Source organism: Choloepus didactylus, chromosome 21, assembly GCF_015220235.1.
Source record: "Choloepus didactylus isolate mChoDid1 chromosome 21, mChoDid1.pri, whole genome shotgun sequence".
NCBI lineage: Eukaryota > Metazoa > Chordata > Mammalia > Pilosa > Megalonychidae > Choloepus > Choloepus didactylus.
In genome coordinates this window covers 23,769,973-23,786,829 of record NC_051327.1, presented here as the reverse complement: position 1 = coordinate 23,786,829, position 16,857 = coordinate 23,769,973, and the positions used below count along the sequence as shown (strand labels likewise).

Genomic DNA, 16,857 nt, shown 5'->3' with positions numbered 1-16,857 from the left:
GTGAGCCGGGCAGGGGGCAGGGGCAGGGGGCAGGGACAGCGGGCATGCACGCACACCCACACTGAGCCGGGCAGGGGCAGGGGGCAGGGACAGCGGGCATGCACACCCACCCACAGTGAGCCGGGCAGGGGACAGGGGCAGGGGGCAGGGACAGTGGGCATGCACACACACCCACAGTGAGCCGGGCAGGGGGCAGGGACAGCGGGCATGCACACCCACCCACAGTGAGCCGGGCAGGGGGCAGGGACAGCGGGCATGCACACCCACCCACAGTGAGCCGGGCAGGGGGCAGGGACAGCGGGCATGCACACCCACCCACAGTGAGCCGGGCAGGGGACAGGGGCAGGGGGCAGGGACAGCGGGCATGCACACCCACCCACAGGAGCGGAGCGGGGGCAGGGGGCAGGGACAGCAGGCATGCACACCCACCCACAGTGAGCCGGGCAGGGGACAGGGGCAGGGGGCAGGGACAGTGGGCATGCACACACACCCACACTGAGCCGGGCAGGGGCAGGGGGCAGGGACAGCGGGCATGCACACCCACCCACAGTGAGCCGGGCAGGGGCAGGGGCAGGGGGCAGGGACAGCGGGCATGCACACCCACCCACAGTGAGCCGGGCAGGGGGCGGGGACAGCGGGCATGCACGTACACCCACAGTGAGCCGGGCAGGGGCAGGGGCAGGGGGCGGGGACAGCGGGCATGCACGTACACCCACAGTGAGCCGGGCAGGGGGCAGGGACAGCAGGCATGCACACCCACCCACAGTGAGCCGGGCAGGGGGCAGGGACAGCGGGCATGCACACCCACCCACAGTGAGCCGGGCAGGGGACAGGGGCAGGGGGCAGGGACAGCGGGCATGCACACCCACCCACAGGAGCTGTGCGGGGGCAGGGGGCAGGGACAGCAGGCATGCACACCCACCCACAGTGAGCCGGGCAGGGGACAGGGGCAGGGGGCAGGGACAGTGGGCATGCACACACACCCACACTGAGCCGGGCAGGGACAGCGGGCATGCACACCCACCCACAGTGAGCCGGGCAGGGGCAGGGGCAGGGGGCAGGGACAGCGGGCATGCACGCACACCCACACTGAGCCGGGCAGGGGCAGGGGGCAGGGACAGCGGGCATGCACACCCACCCACAGTGAGCCGGGCAGGGGACAGGGGCAGGGGGCAGGGACAGCGGGCATGCACACCCACCCACAGGAGCTGAGCAGGGGCAGGGGGCAGGGACAGCAGGCATGCACACCCACCCACAGTGAGCCGGGCAGGGGACAGGGGCAGGGGGCAGGGACAGCGGGCATGCACGCACACCCACACTGAGCCGGGCAGGGGCAGGGGGCAGGGACAGCGGGCATGCATACCCACCCACAGTGAGCCGGGCAGGGGACAGGGGCAGGGGGCAGGGACAGCGGGCATGCACGCACACCCACACTGAGCCGTGCAGGGGCAGGGGGCAGGGACAGCGGGCATGCACACCCACCCACAGTGAGCCGGGCAGGGGGTGGGGACAGCGGGCATGCACGCACACCCACAGGAGCTGAGCAGGGGGTGGTGGCAGCGGGCATGTGCGCCCACACACGCTGAGCCGGGCAAGGGCAGACTTTGTGCTGCGCCCTGCCAGTGACTTCTTCATGTGCAGGAGGGCTCACCAGCATCCCCCCTCTCTCCAGACCAGGTGGGCTCTGAGGTGCCCGAGCTCTGGGGGATTTCAGACGCAGGGCAGGGGGGTGTGTCCTTGGAGACCACCAGGCCCCTCAGGAGAGGAGAGGGGAGGGGAGGAGGGCGAGGCTGCTCATCCTCCCCAGAGCTCCATCTGCCCCAGAAGAGCAGGGATAGAAGTCTCTGGAATCCTCTGGAACCCTCCAGCGTCAACAGCAAATGAAGCTCTCTGCATTTCATTTTGTGTTTGCATCTATTATTCATTTTTATACCTTTGCCGTTTCTTCTTTCGAGCTCTTTTGTGTTTAAGCACTGTCATTTTCTTTGCTCATCTCTGGAGGATCTGTGTTTCTGGCTGATCATAGGAAGTTCTGAGGTGATTGATGAATCTTTTACAGAGTTGGAAATGACATTTGATAGCATTTTTTATTCTATGCAAGGCATAGACATGCTGTAAAGGATCTATAAGAGGAGCTTGAATAAAAGTCACTTTACGTCTGTTCTCCCAGCCCCGGGTGCCCCGAGCTTCCTGGCGTTCTCGGAAATAACCTCCACCACTCTGAACATCTCGTGGGGCGAGCCGGTGGCAGCCAACGGGGTCCTGCAGGGCTACCGGGTGGTGTACGAGCCCCTGGCACCTGTCCAAGGTAAGAGACGGGGAGCGACCCCTCGGGAGGGCGGGCCTCGGGCACACACGGCACCCCACTGTCTGCACCGGTGCCCCCGTGCCCGTTTCATCCGGCTTCATCTTCAGACGGGAGCCCGAAGCTAAGGAGGTGACGGGCGGAGCTGGACCAGAGCTGGAGTGTTTTCCCTGCAGACTGTGTCGAGCCGCCCAGGCTCTGCTCGCTGTCACGCCCCAGACTCCCCTGTTCTCCCGTGAGGGTCGGGGCTGATGGGGACACGAGCCCCCCTGCTGCGGCCACGCGGGGATGTTGGTGGATGGACAGCGTCTGCCTCCCAGGACGGGCCTGATAGCTTTCTTGGATCATTCTCTGTGGCTGCCTTTGATTCGTTCATTTACTCAGCAGACATTTATTAAGCACCTGCTGTGTGCCGAGTACCGTCTGGATGCTGGAATCTGTGGATCCAGGAAGGCAAGGATCTGGTTTGTTTATCATGATCCTTGCTTTCCTGAATCCAGAGTTTGTATTCCAGTGGGGACAGAGACAACAAACAAACAATCAAAGAAAGAAAGAAGATGGCGATAAATGCTGCAGAGAGAAGAGCTTAGGGTCATAGAAGAGTGTTGGGGTGGCGAGGACACCCAGATTTCAGAAGGACAGAACCAAGCCTAACAAAAACCTGAGGGCACGGGAGGTGCAGAGGCCCTGGGCTGGGCAGGGGCTGGGGCTGTTCTGGGGCTGGCACTTAATAAGTGAGAAAAGGACAAGATCCCTCCTGCACCCCTTGGATTCTACTCTAGCGTGAAATTGTGAAATCCGAGTGAGAGGCTTTGATTTGCACAAGATAAGGACCCTCTGACCGCTGGGGGAGATGGGTTGTAGGAGGGGACAAGTGTGGAAGCTCGGGAGCAAGGGACTGGGTGGGGGCTGCTGCCCGTCCCGGCAGGGAGCTTGGAGGAGGGGATGGCGGGCAGCCAGAGGAGCCCCAGGCAGGCCCCTGGGTCCAGTGAAGACCAGGGACGGGGGCTGGAGAGACGCCACGTGCCGTGTCCTCCACGTGGAGGCTGATCATGGCCAGTGGGCAGCTCTGTTGCGTCTTCTCTCTGGAGTCACTTTAATTCCTCTCCTCTCTACCGGCTCATCGGTGTGTTCAATGAGTGTCCAGTGGGCAGGTCTTTCCCACGCCACTGAGCACCAGGCACAGAGGCCGAAAGAAGTGACACAAGCCCCGTGATCCCTGCCCTTTTGTCAAGGGTAGGCTTCCCATGGGCAACATGCACCAGCAGACTCTCAAAATTATAGCTTAGGAGGGGAAAGATAACCAGCACATCAAATAATACTGGTATTTACATTTAAAGCAACGATCAAAGTTGGCTTTTAAAATAAGTACATTCAAGTAAAACAGGGAGTTGGTTTAAAGAAAAAAATTGAAGCGCTAGATTTTATTTCATCAAATCCAAGATGCCACCGACCATGAGATGCAACATTATTTTATGAAATGCTGAGAAAGAAAAAATGCTTCCAATAATCTCGGGCCCAATACTTCTGTATCATCAATTCTGAGCTCATCCCAGAATCAGAGATGTTAAAATGAGAGGGAGAAAAATTGTGTCTGATAATCAGAGAATGTTGGTAAATGACAGTGGAGGTGATTGGTTGGACGCAGTTTTAGAAATGGCAAAGGGGGACAGGAACGAGGGTGGTGGGCACGGCTCGGGCTTTGTCGTGTCAGTTACAGAACCAGCCGCCGTGCGGGGACTAGCAGCTGGACGTGGCAGTGGTGGGCGAGGTCCCAGCCACGGAGGCCCACAACGACACCTGCCCGTGTTCTTGCTAATTCAGCAGGGTGGGGAGGTAGAGAATTCGGGAGACCTTCCATTTTGATCGCCAATATTCCTCCCCTCCCCTGACACACGCGTGGGTTCCCTGAACCTGTTGGAGGTGCTCACCAACAAGAGTCTGTTCCAGTGAGAAGTGACTGCAAAGCTCATGGCTCTGGTTGACCTTTGGCTCCTTCCTAGTTGAAGACAGCTTGGGTTTCGCACACCTCATCAAATAAGGGACTTATTCTGCTGGCCAGCACTTCCACGTGGATGGGTTTGTGGGATCTCCCTGGAAACCTCGCAGCCTGGAGCTCCGGGCCTCCGCGCGTCCTCTTGTGAAAATGTGCTTGCTCTCCAGGCAGGGCCTTGCCTTCAGTCGTGACCCAGAAATGCCACCATGGGGCCTGGATGCGACTGAGCCGTTCCTTTCTCTGCCCTCGCCCTCCCTTAGAGAGGCCACCAGGTTGTACCCAGAACTCCCTGCTCCGTCTCCCGGAGAGGCGACCCTCCACACGTGGGTGCACCGTGGGGTCCGTGTTGTGGTTACACTTTCATTTCCTCAGCTGCATCGGCCGCGTTGGGCATTCACTCTAGGCCACCGTGCTCCACTCCCCGGTGACTCCCCCGTGCCCTCCAAACATGGTGCCTGTGCCACCTCTGAGTCCTCATGACAGCCCGCCAGGGTAGGCGCTGCGCTTATTCTCCTTTTACAGACAAAGAAATCGAGCTCAGAACCCTTAAGACATGTTCCCAAGGCCCACATTAGAAAACAGGGAGCTGGGGCCCGCGGCCCTGCGGTCTGATCCCAGAGCCAGGCTGTTCGCTGCCGCACGCCAAAACACGTCTGAGCAGCTGTGCATCCAAAGTCAGTGTGAAGGTGCGCGTCCCCGGACAGAGGGTGAGGAGGATTTATGAAAGCAGTTCACAGTCCGGGCAGATGCCGTGGAGCTTGTCATGCTGCCAAGTGAGTGACAACAGGAAGTCATTTCAGTCACAGCCGTTCTCACCTCTTTTCACAATAATAAGGCCACCGTTCACAGGCATCGTCTCTTCCATCTGTTGGGAAGGCTGCTTTCTGCCTGCAGAGCCCTGGACTTGTAAGGAGTGCATTGTGCTCTGCAGTTAGAGGTGGAGGAGAAAGGGCTCCTTTGCTTTGTGACTGTCCAGTTCCCATGGACTGGGAGAGCATCCAGACCCCAGCATCAGCTTCATCAGGCCTCCCTGAGTGGCCAAAAAGAGCAAACCATCCAGACCCCCAAATGCTGACCATGGTGGAGGCTCAGGAGCACCCCACATCTTTGATTCCTTCTCATCCGCCAAGCAGCTCGCCCAGGGCTTGGACGGCCCGGTGGTGCTGGGACAGGAAGCCACCAGCCAAGGCCCAAGGGCAGGGCCAGGCTGCTGCCCAGCACCAGGCGCTCACTGGGCCAAAGGTCCCCCGCTGGGTTCCTCCTTGGGAGCCCCAGCTTCAGGCCGTGTCCCACCCCACAGCCCTGTCCCTGCTCCAGGCAGGCGTGAGGCAGCTGCAGGCCTCGGACCTCCCCCTGGCTGCTCCCACAGCCGGCCAACAGCCTCTTCCCTAGAGTAGAGCCCACAGCCCTGTCCCCCAGGGCCTCCCTGATGGACTCTCTGCCCTTCCAGAGGCGGCCCTGCTCACCCCTAATGCCTGGACTGGTGGCACACACCAGGACACCCAGCTCAGCCAGACACCAGCCCCGCTCCCGTCTCGCTAGACACACTGCAGCCACGCCGAAAGAAGAATGTCACCCAGTTGAGGACAGAGAATTCCAATAGCAAAGTGAGTCTGTGGCGAGGAGATGCCATCCAGGGACATGAAGACTTCCCTCCCGGTGGGCATGGTGGGCGGCGTGCAGGAGACCCCGCTGGGTTCTCTGGAGGTGCCTCCCACAGTGCTCCGGACTGAGCCATGTGACTCGTCCTGGCCGTAGCAGTCAGGAAGCTCACAGATGTGCGCTGACAGCTGGCTTGGGCTCTTGCTGCTCTTGGGGCCCTGCCACCACGGGACAAGCCTGAGCTGGCCTGCTGGATGGCACGTGGCCCCGTCTCCCCCTTGGTCCGCTGACCACAGACACCCGAGGGAGCCCAGCCAAGGTGGGCTGAGCACAGCCCAGGCCAAAGCAACTGCCCGGCCGGATTGCCGTCTGAGCTGAAGGGCGGGGGCGGGAGCCACCAATGTGGAGTGGTTTGATACACAGGAGCTGCAGCAGGTGAGGATTCTACGTCGACCACAGGGCTCTGTTATTTCGTGTGTTTTTAATCAATACAGCGATGGAGGCAGCACTCCTTGCCCTTTGCCTGCTTCCCAACCCATCTCATTTCTCACAACAGTCCCGTGAGATGGAATAACTCACTTTGGTTATTCTCATTCTCCGTTCCCTGTTAGCCTCAATGCATATGGGGAAACTGAGGCCTACAGAGACAGGTGCCTTGCCCAGCATTGCACAGGGAGTCCGAAACAGACCAAGGACCAATCCCAAATCCCTGATTCTTTGCACACTCTCTCCCTGCTCCCTGATATGCTTGTTTCAGAGAAAATCAGCTCCTGGCAAAAATGTGGAGCAGCAGCGGCTTGCCCTCGTGGCCTCTCTGCATGTGGCACATTTTAGCATTTTAACCTACCAGGGTTAGGGGACAGAGGAGGCAAACCTGAAGTTCAATACACGACCAAAAAATTGAACATGAGACTGAAGATGACCTGAAGGCCTCAGCATGGAGCTCTGGTCAAGGGAAAGAGCAACCGGACAGAGGGCACTGATGGGAAAAACCCAAAACCATCTCCTGGATCTCAGTGAGGTCAAATTGCCCAGCATGCCTGGGTGGCTCTCCGGCCCTTGGCATCCAAAATCTCCACATCTGGACGAGCCTCTCCCCAGCGTCCACCAGCTCTTGTCTCCCCAAGTCACTGTCACTGTCTTTATTGTGTGCCTCCCCCACTCAGGGCAGCTGAGTAAGCTGGCTGGGGGCTGGGGAGGCCAGCGGCTCCCCCAGGGCACAGATATGCTTTTGAACCACTGCCTCACGCCCCTCAGTGTCGGATCCAGGGATTTCCAACAGGAACTCTGAAAGCGCTAACCCAGTCTCCAAACAAATTTCCGTATTTTAAAATGCCTCATAGAATCTGCACATTTCCCAAGATATGGTTGCAAATGGAATGGAAACATCAGGCATCTATATTTGGGGCTAGAATTATATTAACTTTCAGTGGTAATGCTGGTTCTCTTTGGAGATTGCGAGAGATATGAAATGTGTGTGTGTGTGTGAATTGCTACCTCACTGCAGCATATATTGGAGACAAGCGCTTTTGAAATGTGGTAGAGATGAGAAGGTTGTAAAGCGGTGATCGTACCTGTTGGCAATCAACGGTGGGCACCCCAGGCCGGGGGTCAGTGGCCTCCTCCCCCAGCACAGGCCGTGCCCGGGCAGACATGTGGATTTCCCAGCATAGGCTATTTTCCTTCCTTGGCTGTCAGAGCAGATACCATGCGATGGATTGGCTTAAATGACAGGAGTTTGCTGGCTCATGGTTTTGAGGCTAGAAGTTAAAAATCAAGATATCATCAAGGCGATGCTTTCTTCCCCAAGACTGTGGCCTTCTAGGACTGGCTGCCTGCCACCCTTGGTCCTTGGCTCTGCCATCACGGGGCTATGCACACGGCGGCCTCTCCTGCCTTCTCAGTTCTGTTGACTTTGAGTCCCTGGCGGCTCCCTGTGGCTGTCACTCCCTGTGACAGCCTTCCCAGTGAGGCCATCGGTGATCGGATCAAGACCCCACCCTAAATCAGCTGGCCACACCCTAACCAGAGTCACCTCATCAAAGGGTCCTGTTTCCAAGGGTTCACACCCACAGGAATGGATTAGGTTTAAGAACATGTTTTTCTGGGGTGCAGAGCTCCAAGCCAGCACACAGGCCAAGTGACACAGACAGCAGAGTGGTTTCCCAGAGTCTCTGACCCCCGAGGGCCTTCATCTCTAGAACAGGCCTCATCAGCCCTCTGTGTGGGAGCAGGTCCCACCCCAGGCCTCTGACCAGGCCCCTGCCTAGTGCGGGGAGCAGCGAGTCACCTGGAGCACTGAGCCCCCTGGGCACCGAGCCCCCCTCCGAGCACAGAGTCACCCGAGCACCAAGCCCCCCAAGCAGAGTCACCCGGAACACTGAGCCCCCCGTCCCCCCCGGGGCACCCCAGCCATGTTCTTGGGAACCTCATTTTATGGCAGAGCTATTTCTATGTCTTTTTAAAATGTTGGAACAGTAGTTCTTTTATGTGATTGCACCCTGGGGCTTGGAGTGCAGGGCATGGTTTTAAAAATGGACTTCATAAATAAAATTCTGACACATTTGAGATGGGGGAGGCCAGGCTAACTGCACCTCCTACTGGGTTAAAATTCACCAAGTCTGTACACAGGTTGTTTTTTGCTCTGGGGAAAAGGAAGGAATTTTAACAAAAAGGGATTGCTCTCCTGAATAACTCTGTATCCGACAGGATCCAGTTCGATCGCGAATGGCTGTAGTTGTGTGTGTAAATTGTCAGCTTTGAAGTCCCTTTCTCGAGCAATGAAAAGATAGGGTCAGACTCTCTGGGCAGAAATAGCCCAGTCTCTACAGAAAAACCCGAGTTTGGAGGGTCACTCAAAAGCAGCCAAAATAGCTCTGAAATAACTTGGAAGAGAATAATGTAGTGGAATAAATGTTTTATAAGAGGCATAATATGAAAACAGTGGCCCAGTTCAAAGGTCTTTTGCAGGCCTTTAGGATTAAAGAACTTGGCTTTGCTCTTTAAAAGATGGATGCGTTTTGCAGTAGGAAGTACTTTGTTCAGTTTTTCTTAAATTAAGACTACTACAGTGTGGAAGGAGGGACTAGCACTGCTCCATTCTTCTGTGCTGCGGGCTAGCTGTCCACAGAGCTGTCCCACAGAGCTGTCCACGGGGCTGTCCATGGGGCTGTCCACTCGGCTGTCCACGGAGCTGTCCCCTGGAGCCCTCTCTCTGCGGTGCAGGATGGCAGCAGTGACCAGCTGGTCCAGTGATGAGAGGTTCAGTCCACCAGTTGCAGCTCTTCTGAATGATATTCCCTGGAAAACAAGTTCTGTTGACTGATAAGTTTTGGAAATGCTGCATTCTTTTGTCCTCCTCCAAGAGATATTAGTACATTGAAAGCTCTGAGAAGGCCTACAACAAAGAAAATTTGTAATTTTTTTTTTTTAAAAATGCCTCATCAAACTTATTTAATCAAAAGCCTCCATTTTTTCTTCTGGAAAATGCTTAATTTGTGTAATTTTCAGTATTTATCCTACCCCGCTCCTAAAGTTTAAATCCCCATTGTCTACTTATACCACAACCAGCAGCATTTTTGCGTTAGTCACTCATTCACGTTGGTAGCTGTGAACACTAGTTACCGGGGAGGGCAGCCTTGTATGGCTCGGCGTTGTCCTCATTCCCTGAATCAGGCCATCAACACTTGTGGTGACAAGGTGTCCTTCATCCTTGCTTCAAGGTCCACAGATGAAGTTCTTACGAGTTGCTTGAGGCCTGAAGGCTACTGGTTGGCCAATCCAAGCAGCTTGGAGACACCTCATAGGAGAAGCCACACTTCATCTGGGCCCTGTGGGGCAATCCCAGGCAGAGCAGCCTTGCGCTCACTCCCGGCCCCGCCAAAGCAGTTTTCCAGGGAGGTGCATTTTCTAAAACAAGTGTCTTCCTGGATCTCCTCGATGTTAGGCGCTCCTGTATAGCTAAGTCAGGAGACTCACTGTTACCTATGTAGGAGGCACAGGACTTCGTATGAGTACGATCAGGTGGGTAGGAGACTGTGCTGGTTTGAATCTGCTTTGTACCCCAAAAAAGACATGTTCTTTAACATAGGGGCAGAACCTATTGTGGGTGGGATGTTTTGATTGGGTTGTTTCCATGGAGATGTGACCCACCCAATTGAGGGTGGGACCTTTTGATTAGTTATTTCCATGGAATTGTGTGACCCTCACCCATGCAAGGTGGATCTTAATTAGTTTATAGGCTTCTTCTAAGAGAGAATAAAAGGCAGAGACATTTTTAAGAGAGCTCAGACAGACACTTAGAAAATGCCCAGAGACATTTTGGAAACAGCCATTGAAACCAGAACCAGGAAAGAAACTTAAGAGATGAAATTCAGGGTTTGCCCCAGAGAAGCTACGAGAGGATCCCCAGAAGCTTGGAGATGCAGACAGAAGGACGTTTGGAGATGCTAAGCTAAGAGATGAAGCCCAGAGTTTGCCCTGGAGAAGCTAAGTGAGAACCGCAGATGCTGAAAGAGAAAGCCACTGGAATCAGAAGCCGAAAGCAACGCAACCCGGGATCAAAGGACCAGCAGACACCAGTCACGTGACCCCCCAGTTGACAGAGGTGTTCCAGATGCCATCGGCCTTTCTTCGTTGAAGGAATCCTCTTGTTGATGCCTTGGTTTGGATATTTTTATGACCTTAAAACTGTAAATTTGTAACCTAGTAAATCCCCTTTATAAAATCTGATCCCTTTCTGGTATTTTGCATTCCAGCAGCTTTAGCAAACCTAAACAGAATATTGACTTTGTAGACTATTGTCCAGGGAGGCCAAATGAAGACAAGGTGGGGGCGTGTCCCTCCCAGCTGTGCTGATTGGCTGTCTGACCTAGAACAGATGGGGGTGTGACCATCCCAACGGTGCTGATTGGCTTTCGGACCTATGATATGGTGGGGGCGTGTCCCTCCCAGCTGTGCTGATTGGCTGTCCGACCTGGAACAGATGAGGGTGTGACCATCCCAACAGTGCTGATTGGCTTTCGGACCTATGATATGGTGGGGGCGTGTCCCTCCCAGCTGTGCTGATTGGCTGTCCGACCTGGAACAGATGAGGGTGTGACCATCCCAACAGTGCTGATTGGCTTTCGGACCTATGATATGGTGGGGGCGTGTCCCTCCCAGCTGTGCTGATTGGCTGTGCTTTCTTCTTCCCCCTCCTCTCCCCCTCCCATGTACTTAGCGAGATCCTGGGCCACCTCCCAGATGTGTTGTAAGGTTTGTTGATTTTCTTTGTCAGTACCAACTTATCAAGCTTAAACTCTAATTACACTTATCTGTGCTGAAAATTGGCTATTATCACTGTTTAAACACCTTCTAATGGTGAGAAATATGTTCTTAGCAAACTGTGGGCCCCTTTTCCTTGTTATCTCCACAGAAAAGACAGTGCTTGGTTTCGTGTCTGAATTCTTCCCTTTGCTTTCCGGATGGTTCTAGGGGTGAGCAAGGTGGTGACAGTGGACATCAAAGGCAACTGGCAGCGCTGGTTGAAGGTGCGGGATCTCACGAAAGGAGCCACCTACTTCTTCCGTGTCCAGGCGCGGACCATTGCCTACGGGCCCGAGCTGCAAGCCAACGTCACAGCCGGGCCAGCCGAGGGTAAGCAGCTCCCCAAGCCAGGCAGCTCAGCTCTGCCGCAGCTTACACCCCTCACCTCGCACTCCGTGGAGCTGGGGATGTGTCTATACTCGCAGTGACGCAATACTGGCTGACTCCGATCTAGCATGAACTCAGGGATATTTGAGCAGTATGGATGTTTTCAAAAGCATGCATTAGAATGAACTTCCACAGGTGGGCATATTAAAAAAAAGCAAGCAAATACTTATGTGTGAAGTGTATAAAGTTTTGATTCATTTTCTGGAAAGAAGAAATAAGAGAAAATAAGCGCATTCAAGTTTCGAAGTAAGTACAAATGTTTTCAAGTCTTTGCACACCATTAACAAGGGCCATGAAACCCCACTTGGCTGGCAGTCTTGGCCTTTGTTTAAATGCTGACCAGGGCAGGGGCAGCAGACTTGACGTTTAAGGATCTCCCTCTGCGGGGCTGGCACTCGGCTCGCATCATCTTTCAATCCTCTGGCCAACTCCGAGAAGCGAGGGTTAGCGGTTCCATCTTTGAAATGAGAAAACTGTGGTTGATGGAGGCCAGGCAGCCTGCTGGGACAAGAAACTGAGATAGATCTGAACCCCTCCCTTGCCCCTCGTGTGTGATATCTACCCTCGAGGGCCAGTATCTCATCTACCTCTTCTTTCTTTTTTCTCCCACAGGGTCCCCGGGGTCCCCAAGGGATGTCTTGGTCACCAAGTCCGCCTCTGATCTGACCCTGCAGTGGACAGCGGGCAGCGCCGGCACCGCGCCCACCACAGGCTACGTCATAGAGGCCAGGCCGTCAGGTAGGGGCGCGGCACCTCAGGGCCGGCCGCTCCGGGTCCAGGGGTTCTGCTCGGGCTGCCAGAATCTAGGCTCTGCCCGAGAAACGGTTGTTCCTGCAGAGCCAGCAGCCAGAGTTCCGGAAGAGTCCAAGTCCCAGAGCCCCTGGGTTTCCCATCTCTTTCCATATTTCCCTAACAGTGCTAAGACAAAGAGGGACACTTTGCTGCAAGGAGAGGTTCCCTTCTCTCTGTCCTCCTTTCAGTCTCCATCATCACACGGCACCGTTAGCCCCGCAGACTCGGAGCCACCATGCTTTAGCCAAGTCCCCGTGTCCACGGGATGCTAAGTGTCATTCCCAGGGGCACGTGCACGAGAACTCAGGAGGCTTCAAGGTGTTGCTCACCGATCCGGGACATCTCAGTGAGTTCACAGGGACTCAGCCTCAGGGTTCTGGATGTTTGCACCCTACAGGGAAAGAGTCCTGCTTATTTCTGATCGTTATGAATTTCCTTATTAAGAGCAAAACTGACAAATCATTTGCTTCAACTCTTAGGCTTCTGAAAATGAAGTCTAAGGGCCTTTCCCTGTCCTCCCCACCCTGAGAATTTTTTCCCCTTCCTTCTGTTCAACCTCAGTAACTAAGGATGGACATTATTGGAAAGTGAATTTCTGATGCATCGAGCTATAAATAAAAAAGTCTTGGGGTTGAGTAGAATACAACTGCTCGGAACCAGAGGGCACCAGCCACGTCTAAGCACCGGGCAGAGTCAGGATGAGCTGATCACTGAGATCTAGGCACGAAGCATCTTCCGTGCCAGGGATGCAAACAGGAAGTGGCTCTCCAGCACCCGTCTCCCCCCTTTCAGGTTCACTGCACGGTGGGAATCCTTTTAATCTCATATTCAAAGAAGCTATTGGACCGAAAGGAAAGATCCCAACAGTTACAGGCATTACTGGGCTGGAGAGTACCCTTTTTCCCAGAATTGCTTTTAAAGGATTACTAGTTAGAAGTGCCTTATGGAAACTTCTAAGGAGAAACTTAACAGAAGACCAAAAATTGATTAATTTGTATTCAAAAGCAATACTAAAAATTATTTGGCTTAAGAACTCACAAATCCAGGCTTGCCAGCCTGGTGGCTCCTGATAGTCTCTTCTGAGAAAGGCGTAGGTCTGCTCTGCCAACAGAGGGTCCCAGGCTGGGGAGGTGCCCGAGCTTGGTGGAAGGCAGGTGAAAATAGAGACCTTCGGTGGCCACCTGCCCCCACCCACACCCCACCCTCTGGAATCAGAAGGTTCTGGAAGGGCCGGCTCTCCGCGGATGCCTTCTGAGTCAGGGGCATTTTCTGAGAGGTGAGAGCTGCGGATCTGGAGGCAAAGGGAGAGCAGCCAGTGGCTGGGTGCGGCACGGGGTCGAAGGAATCAGTGAAGACGTTTGTCTCCCAGAATCCAGGGAGAGCACTTCTTCCAAAGGTGACTTTGTTAAATCTTCAGAACCACCTAGCGGCTCTTGAATAGAATTCGGGGGATCCATCCATGTGAATGGGAAAAAATTGCACGTTTATTTTCATGACTTTCTAACTCAAGTTTAGCATCTCCTCCAATTATGAATACGGGTAACACACCACCTCAGTAATAGCAGCACCCATGACTTTGCCGGAAATAAAAATCACAGGTCTTTTCGTAGCATGTTGCAGCTATCACAGAGGTTTTGCAGTCATTTGCACTCACCATTACTTTGAAGTCACAGCAGTTAGTAAACTCGCTGCTAGACCTTGTTATCTAATACATTCATAAGGAACCATAGACTTTTAAGTTGCCTTGAGAAAACAGTGGCCATCTAAATCCAACTGTCTCCACGTATCATCCAAAGAATCACATTGCTATTCAAGTAGTGCCAATAAAACTGCACGTAACCCACCCCTTCAGCATTACTGGGAGACGGAGAAACGGATTTCCAATAGGTGATTTCCTATAGGTAATTACCTGCATAAGCCTTGCCCACATGACTGCTTTCCTTTTTAACCCTACGTATTTTATTTTATGCATCTAAAACTATTCTGAGAAGTCATCCTTAGCAGTTGCCAGGCTGCCAAAGAGGTCCGTGAAAAAAGAAAAGATGAGGAAGCCTTGCATGGAGGACCACAGAGGAGTCTGAATGAGTAATCACCTGATTGCCCAGCTCCCTGCCTGTGGGGTTAAAAATCCCATGGCTGTGTAGCTGTAGAAGGAGGGTCAGGGGGGCTCCCTGAGGTGATGTGGATATTGTGGAGCTCGACTGTGTCAGTGCCAGGATCCTGGTTGTGACACTGAACTGTGTATGGCTTTGCCAGTTGTCCCATCGGGGCAGACTGGGTAAAGAGCACACGGGATCTCTCCATGTTATTTTTTACAACCACATGGGACTCCACGATGATCTCAAAACAAGAAGGCTAATTTAACATAAAAAGCCCTCCCGAATCGCCTCCTAACCCTGGTCAGTCAAGTGCACCAACATATGTTATAATAGTATTTTCATGGGGGGAGGCGATGGCCTCCTCGCCAGCCAGACGCGTGCGCACACACTGGGAATGCTAGCACTCGGCGCGCACCCCGGGCACTTTCCAAGCATTGATCGGGTGCTGATTCTCAGGCTGGCTGGGAGCCGTTTAGTGTCCCCTCGGGCCATCCTGTGCTCACCTGGCCCCACTGTCATGAAGAAAACGGACAGGCTGGTTCTGGGAGCAGCTTCAGGGCGTCCCAGGGTGGTGGGAGTCGGCACTGATGAGGGTCCCGGGTTCACACTGAGCCCCGCACCTCCTGGGAGGAGCTCGTCCAGTTCAGGAGCCTTCCGAGGTGAATTAGAGGCCTCTGCCCAGTCAGATTGGACCAGAACATAGAAATGGACCCATGGGGGCGGGGACGTGTCCTGAAACTCACCTGGAAGATGCCGTCTTTTTAAACAATCGGTGAAGACTTTGGTTTCACTCTTATTTTGTTGCTCAGCATTTGGAAGCAGGTTGCCAGTGATTTTCCCTTTCAGTCGTTATCTGACCCAGAGCTGGCTGCTTGACTTGCGTCTTTCCCTTGGAGGTTAAGAAACCCGCCCTCCCTCCCGTGGTGTGGGCCAGCAGCAACTAATGGTCAAATGAAATGCCTTTATGGATTGTCAATATTTAAGCACCTTGCTGGTACTTTGGGGCTTTGCATCTCAGCTGTCATCCATTACAGGCCTCATTACCCAAAACATTAAATGCTGTGTCATCTCATGTTCCCCCTGAAGCTCTCGGGCAAGCCTTTGCCCAGGCAGGGTTGCGGCTTAGTGAAGGGAGCTCGGATTTGCCTCGTCGGGGGCAGAGGGTGGCTGGCTGGATAGGACAAGGGTTGTTATTAATCTGGGGTCCCCCCAGCCACAGTGGGAGGGCCCGACCTCTGGGTTCCTGGGAGACCAAGCACTGGCGTTGGGTGGTGCCGGCCGGTGCAGGGAGGGTGGCTGGCCGGCTCGGGCACCCCGGCAGATGGCCGCGCAGCCTCTGGCTCTCCTGCATCCTTGGTTTAACCCCTGCAAACTCGACTGAAGGGGCCATCGCTGCCATAACGTGGAGACAGAGAACTGAACGGCAGCTAACGAAACCCGCACTGGACTAGAACAGAGATTCCCTCTCGGTCCTAGCGAGTGCGGCCGAGGGAAATGGCCATCATGTTCCGTCCGCACCGACGGGCCAGCGGGTTCGATCTGCTGGTTGTGCATCGTTTTCCTCGGAACTGGTGTCAGCACAGCTCCCTAGGATGCAATGGGAACTGTGCGGTGGGCATATGCAGATGATTTATTTACACAAATTATTCCGAGGCATTTTACAGTGTGGATCACAAAGCCTAATTTACATATTTACACAATAGACTGCAATGGCACTAAAGGAACTAGAAATATATTTTCCTCTCCAAAGCAGCCATGAAATACATATTTAGGATGTACTCGGTGCAGGCAGATACTGCATTGCTTTTTTCACAAATAGCAGGTTTAGCCCAGAGATGAGAGCTGATTCGACTGTGGATGGGCCTCTCATCCCACACTGGGGGGTCTCCCTGCCAGGGGGGCCCTTCCATCCACTTTCCATCCTCCTGACCTTGTGGGAGCGTCCCAGCTCCCTCCCCATTCACTCTGTTCATTTTCTTTCTTGGGCAATGGGAGCTTTCAGTTGAACAAAGAAGAAAATCGGTATTTTTCTGAAGGCTTAACATCCATGAAGGTTCCCCGAGTCAGCACATCCCGAAACAGGCTGCCGGGGCCTTCCTGCCGGTGCCCCCACCTGCTGCTTGCCAGCTTGCTTTCTCGAGGCCACCTTTGTTGACAGCCTGTCGGGCCTCGCTGACGTCTTTCTGGGGCCGTCTCCGTCACAGGCCATCCTTCGCATCTAGTCATCATTTTATTTTGCTTCCTGCCTTGAATGAGGATCAGATCGAAGGTAATTTTTTTCATCAGACGTATTTAGCCTCATGTTTAAGCCCTGCCTGTTTCCGTTAAATGTCTAACCCAGGTTGACCATTTATACGATGAAAAATGGC

At 54.3% G+C, this 16,857-nt stretch overlaps 1 protein-coding gene across 4 annotated transcripts in view; it reads left to right on the top strand.

The window, feature by feature from the left end:
- The window catches only part of SDK1 (sidekick cell adhesion molecule 1), a 941,791-nt gene that overhangs the window by 895,199 nt on the left and 29,735 nt on the right, over positions 1-16,857 (top strand). For all 4 annotated transcript variants that reach the window (XM_037813737.1, XM_037813739.1, XM_037813740.1 and 1 more), the window contains 3 exons: positions 2,171-2,308; positions 11,379-11,540; positions 12,210-12,335. In XM_037813737.1, the coding sequence (XP_037669665.1) occupies positions 2,171-2,308; positions 11,379-11,540; positions 12,210-12,335 (426 nt within the window). The remainder of the gene's footprint in view (positions 1-2,170; positions 2,309-11,378; positions 11,541-12,209; positions 12,336-16,857) is intronic.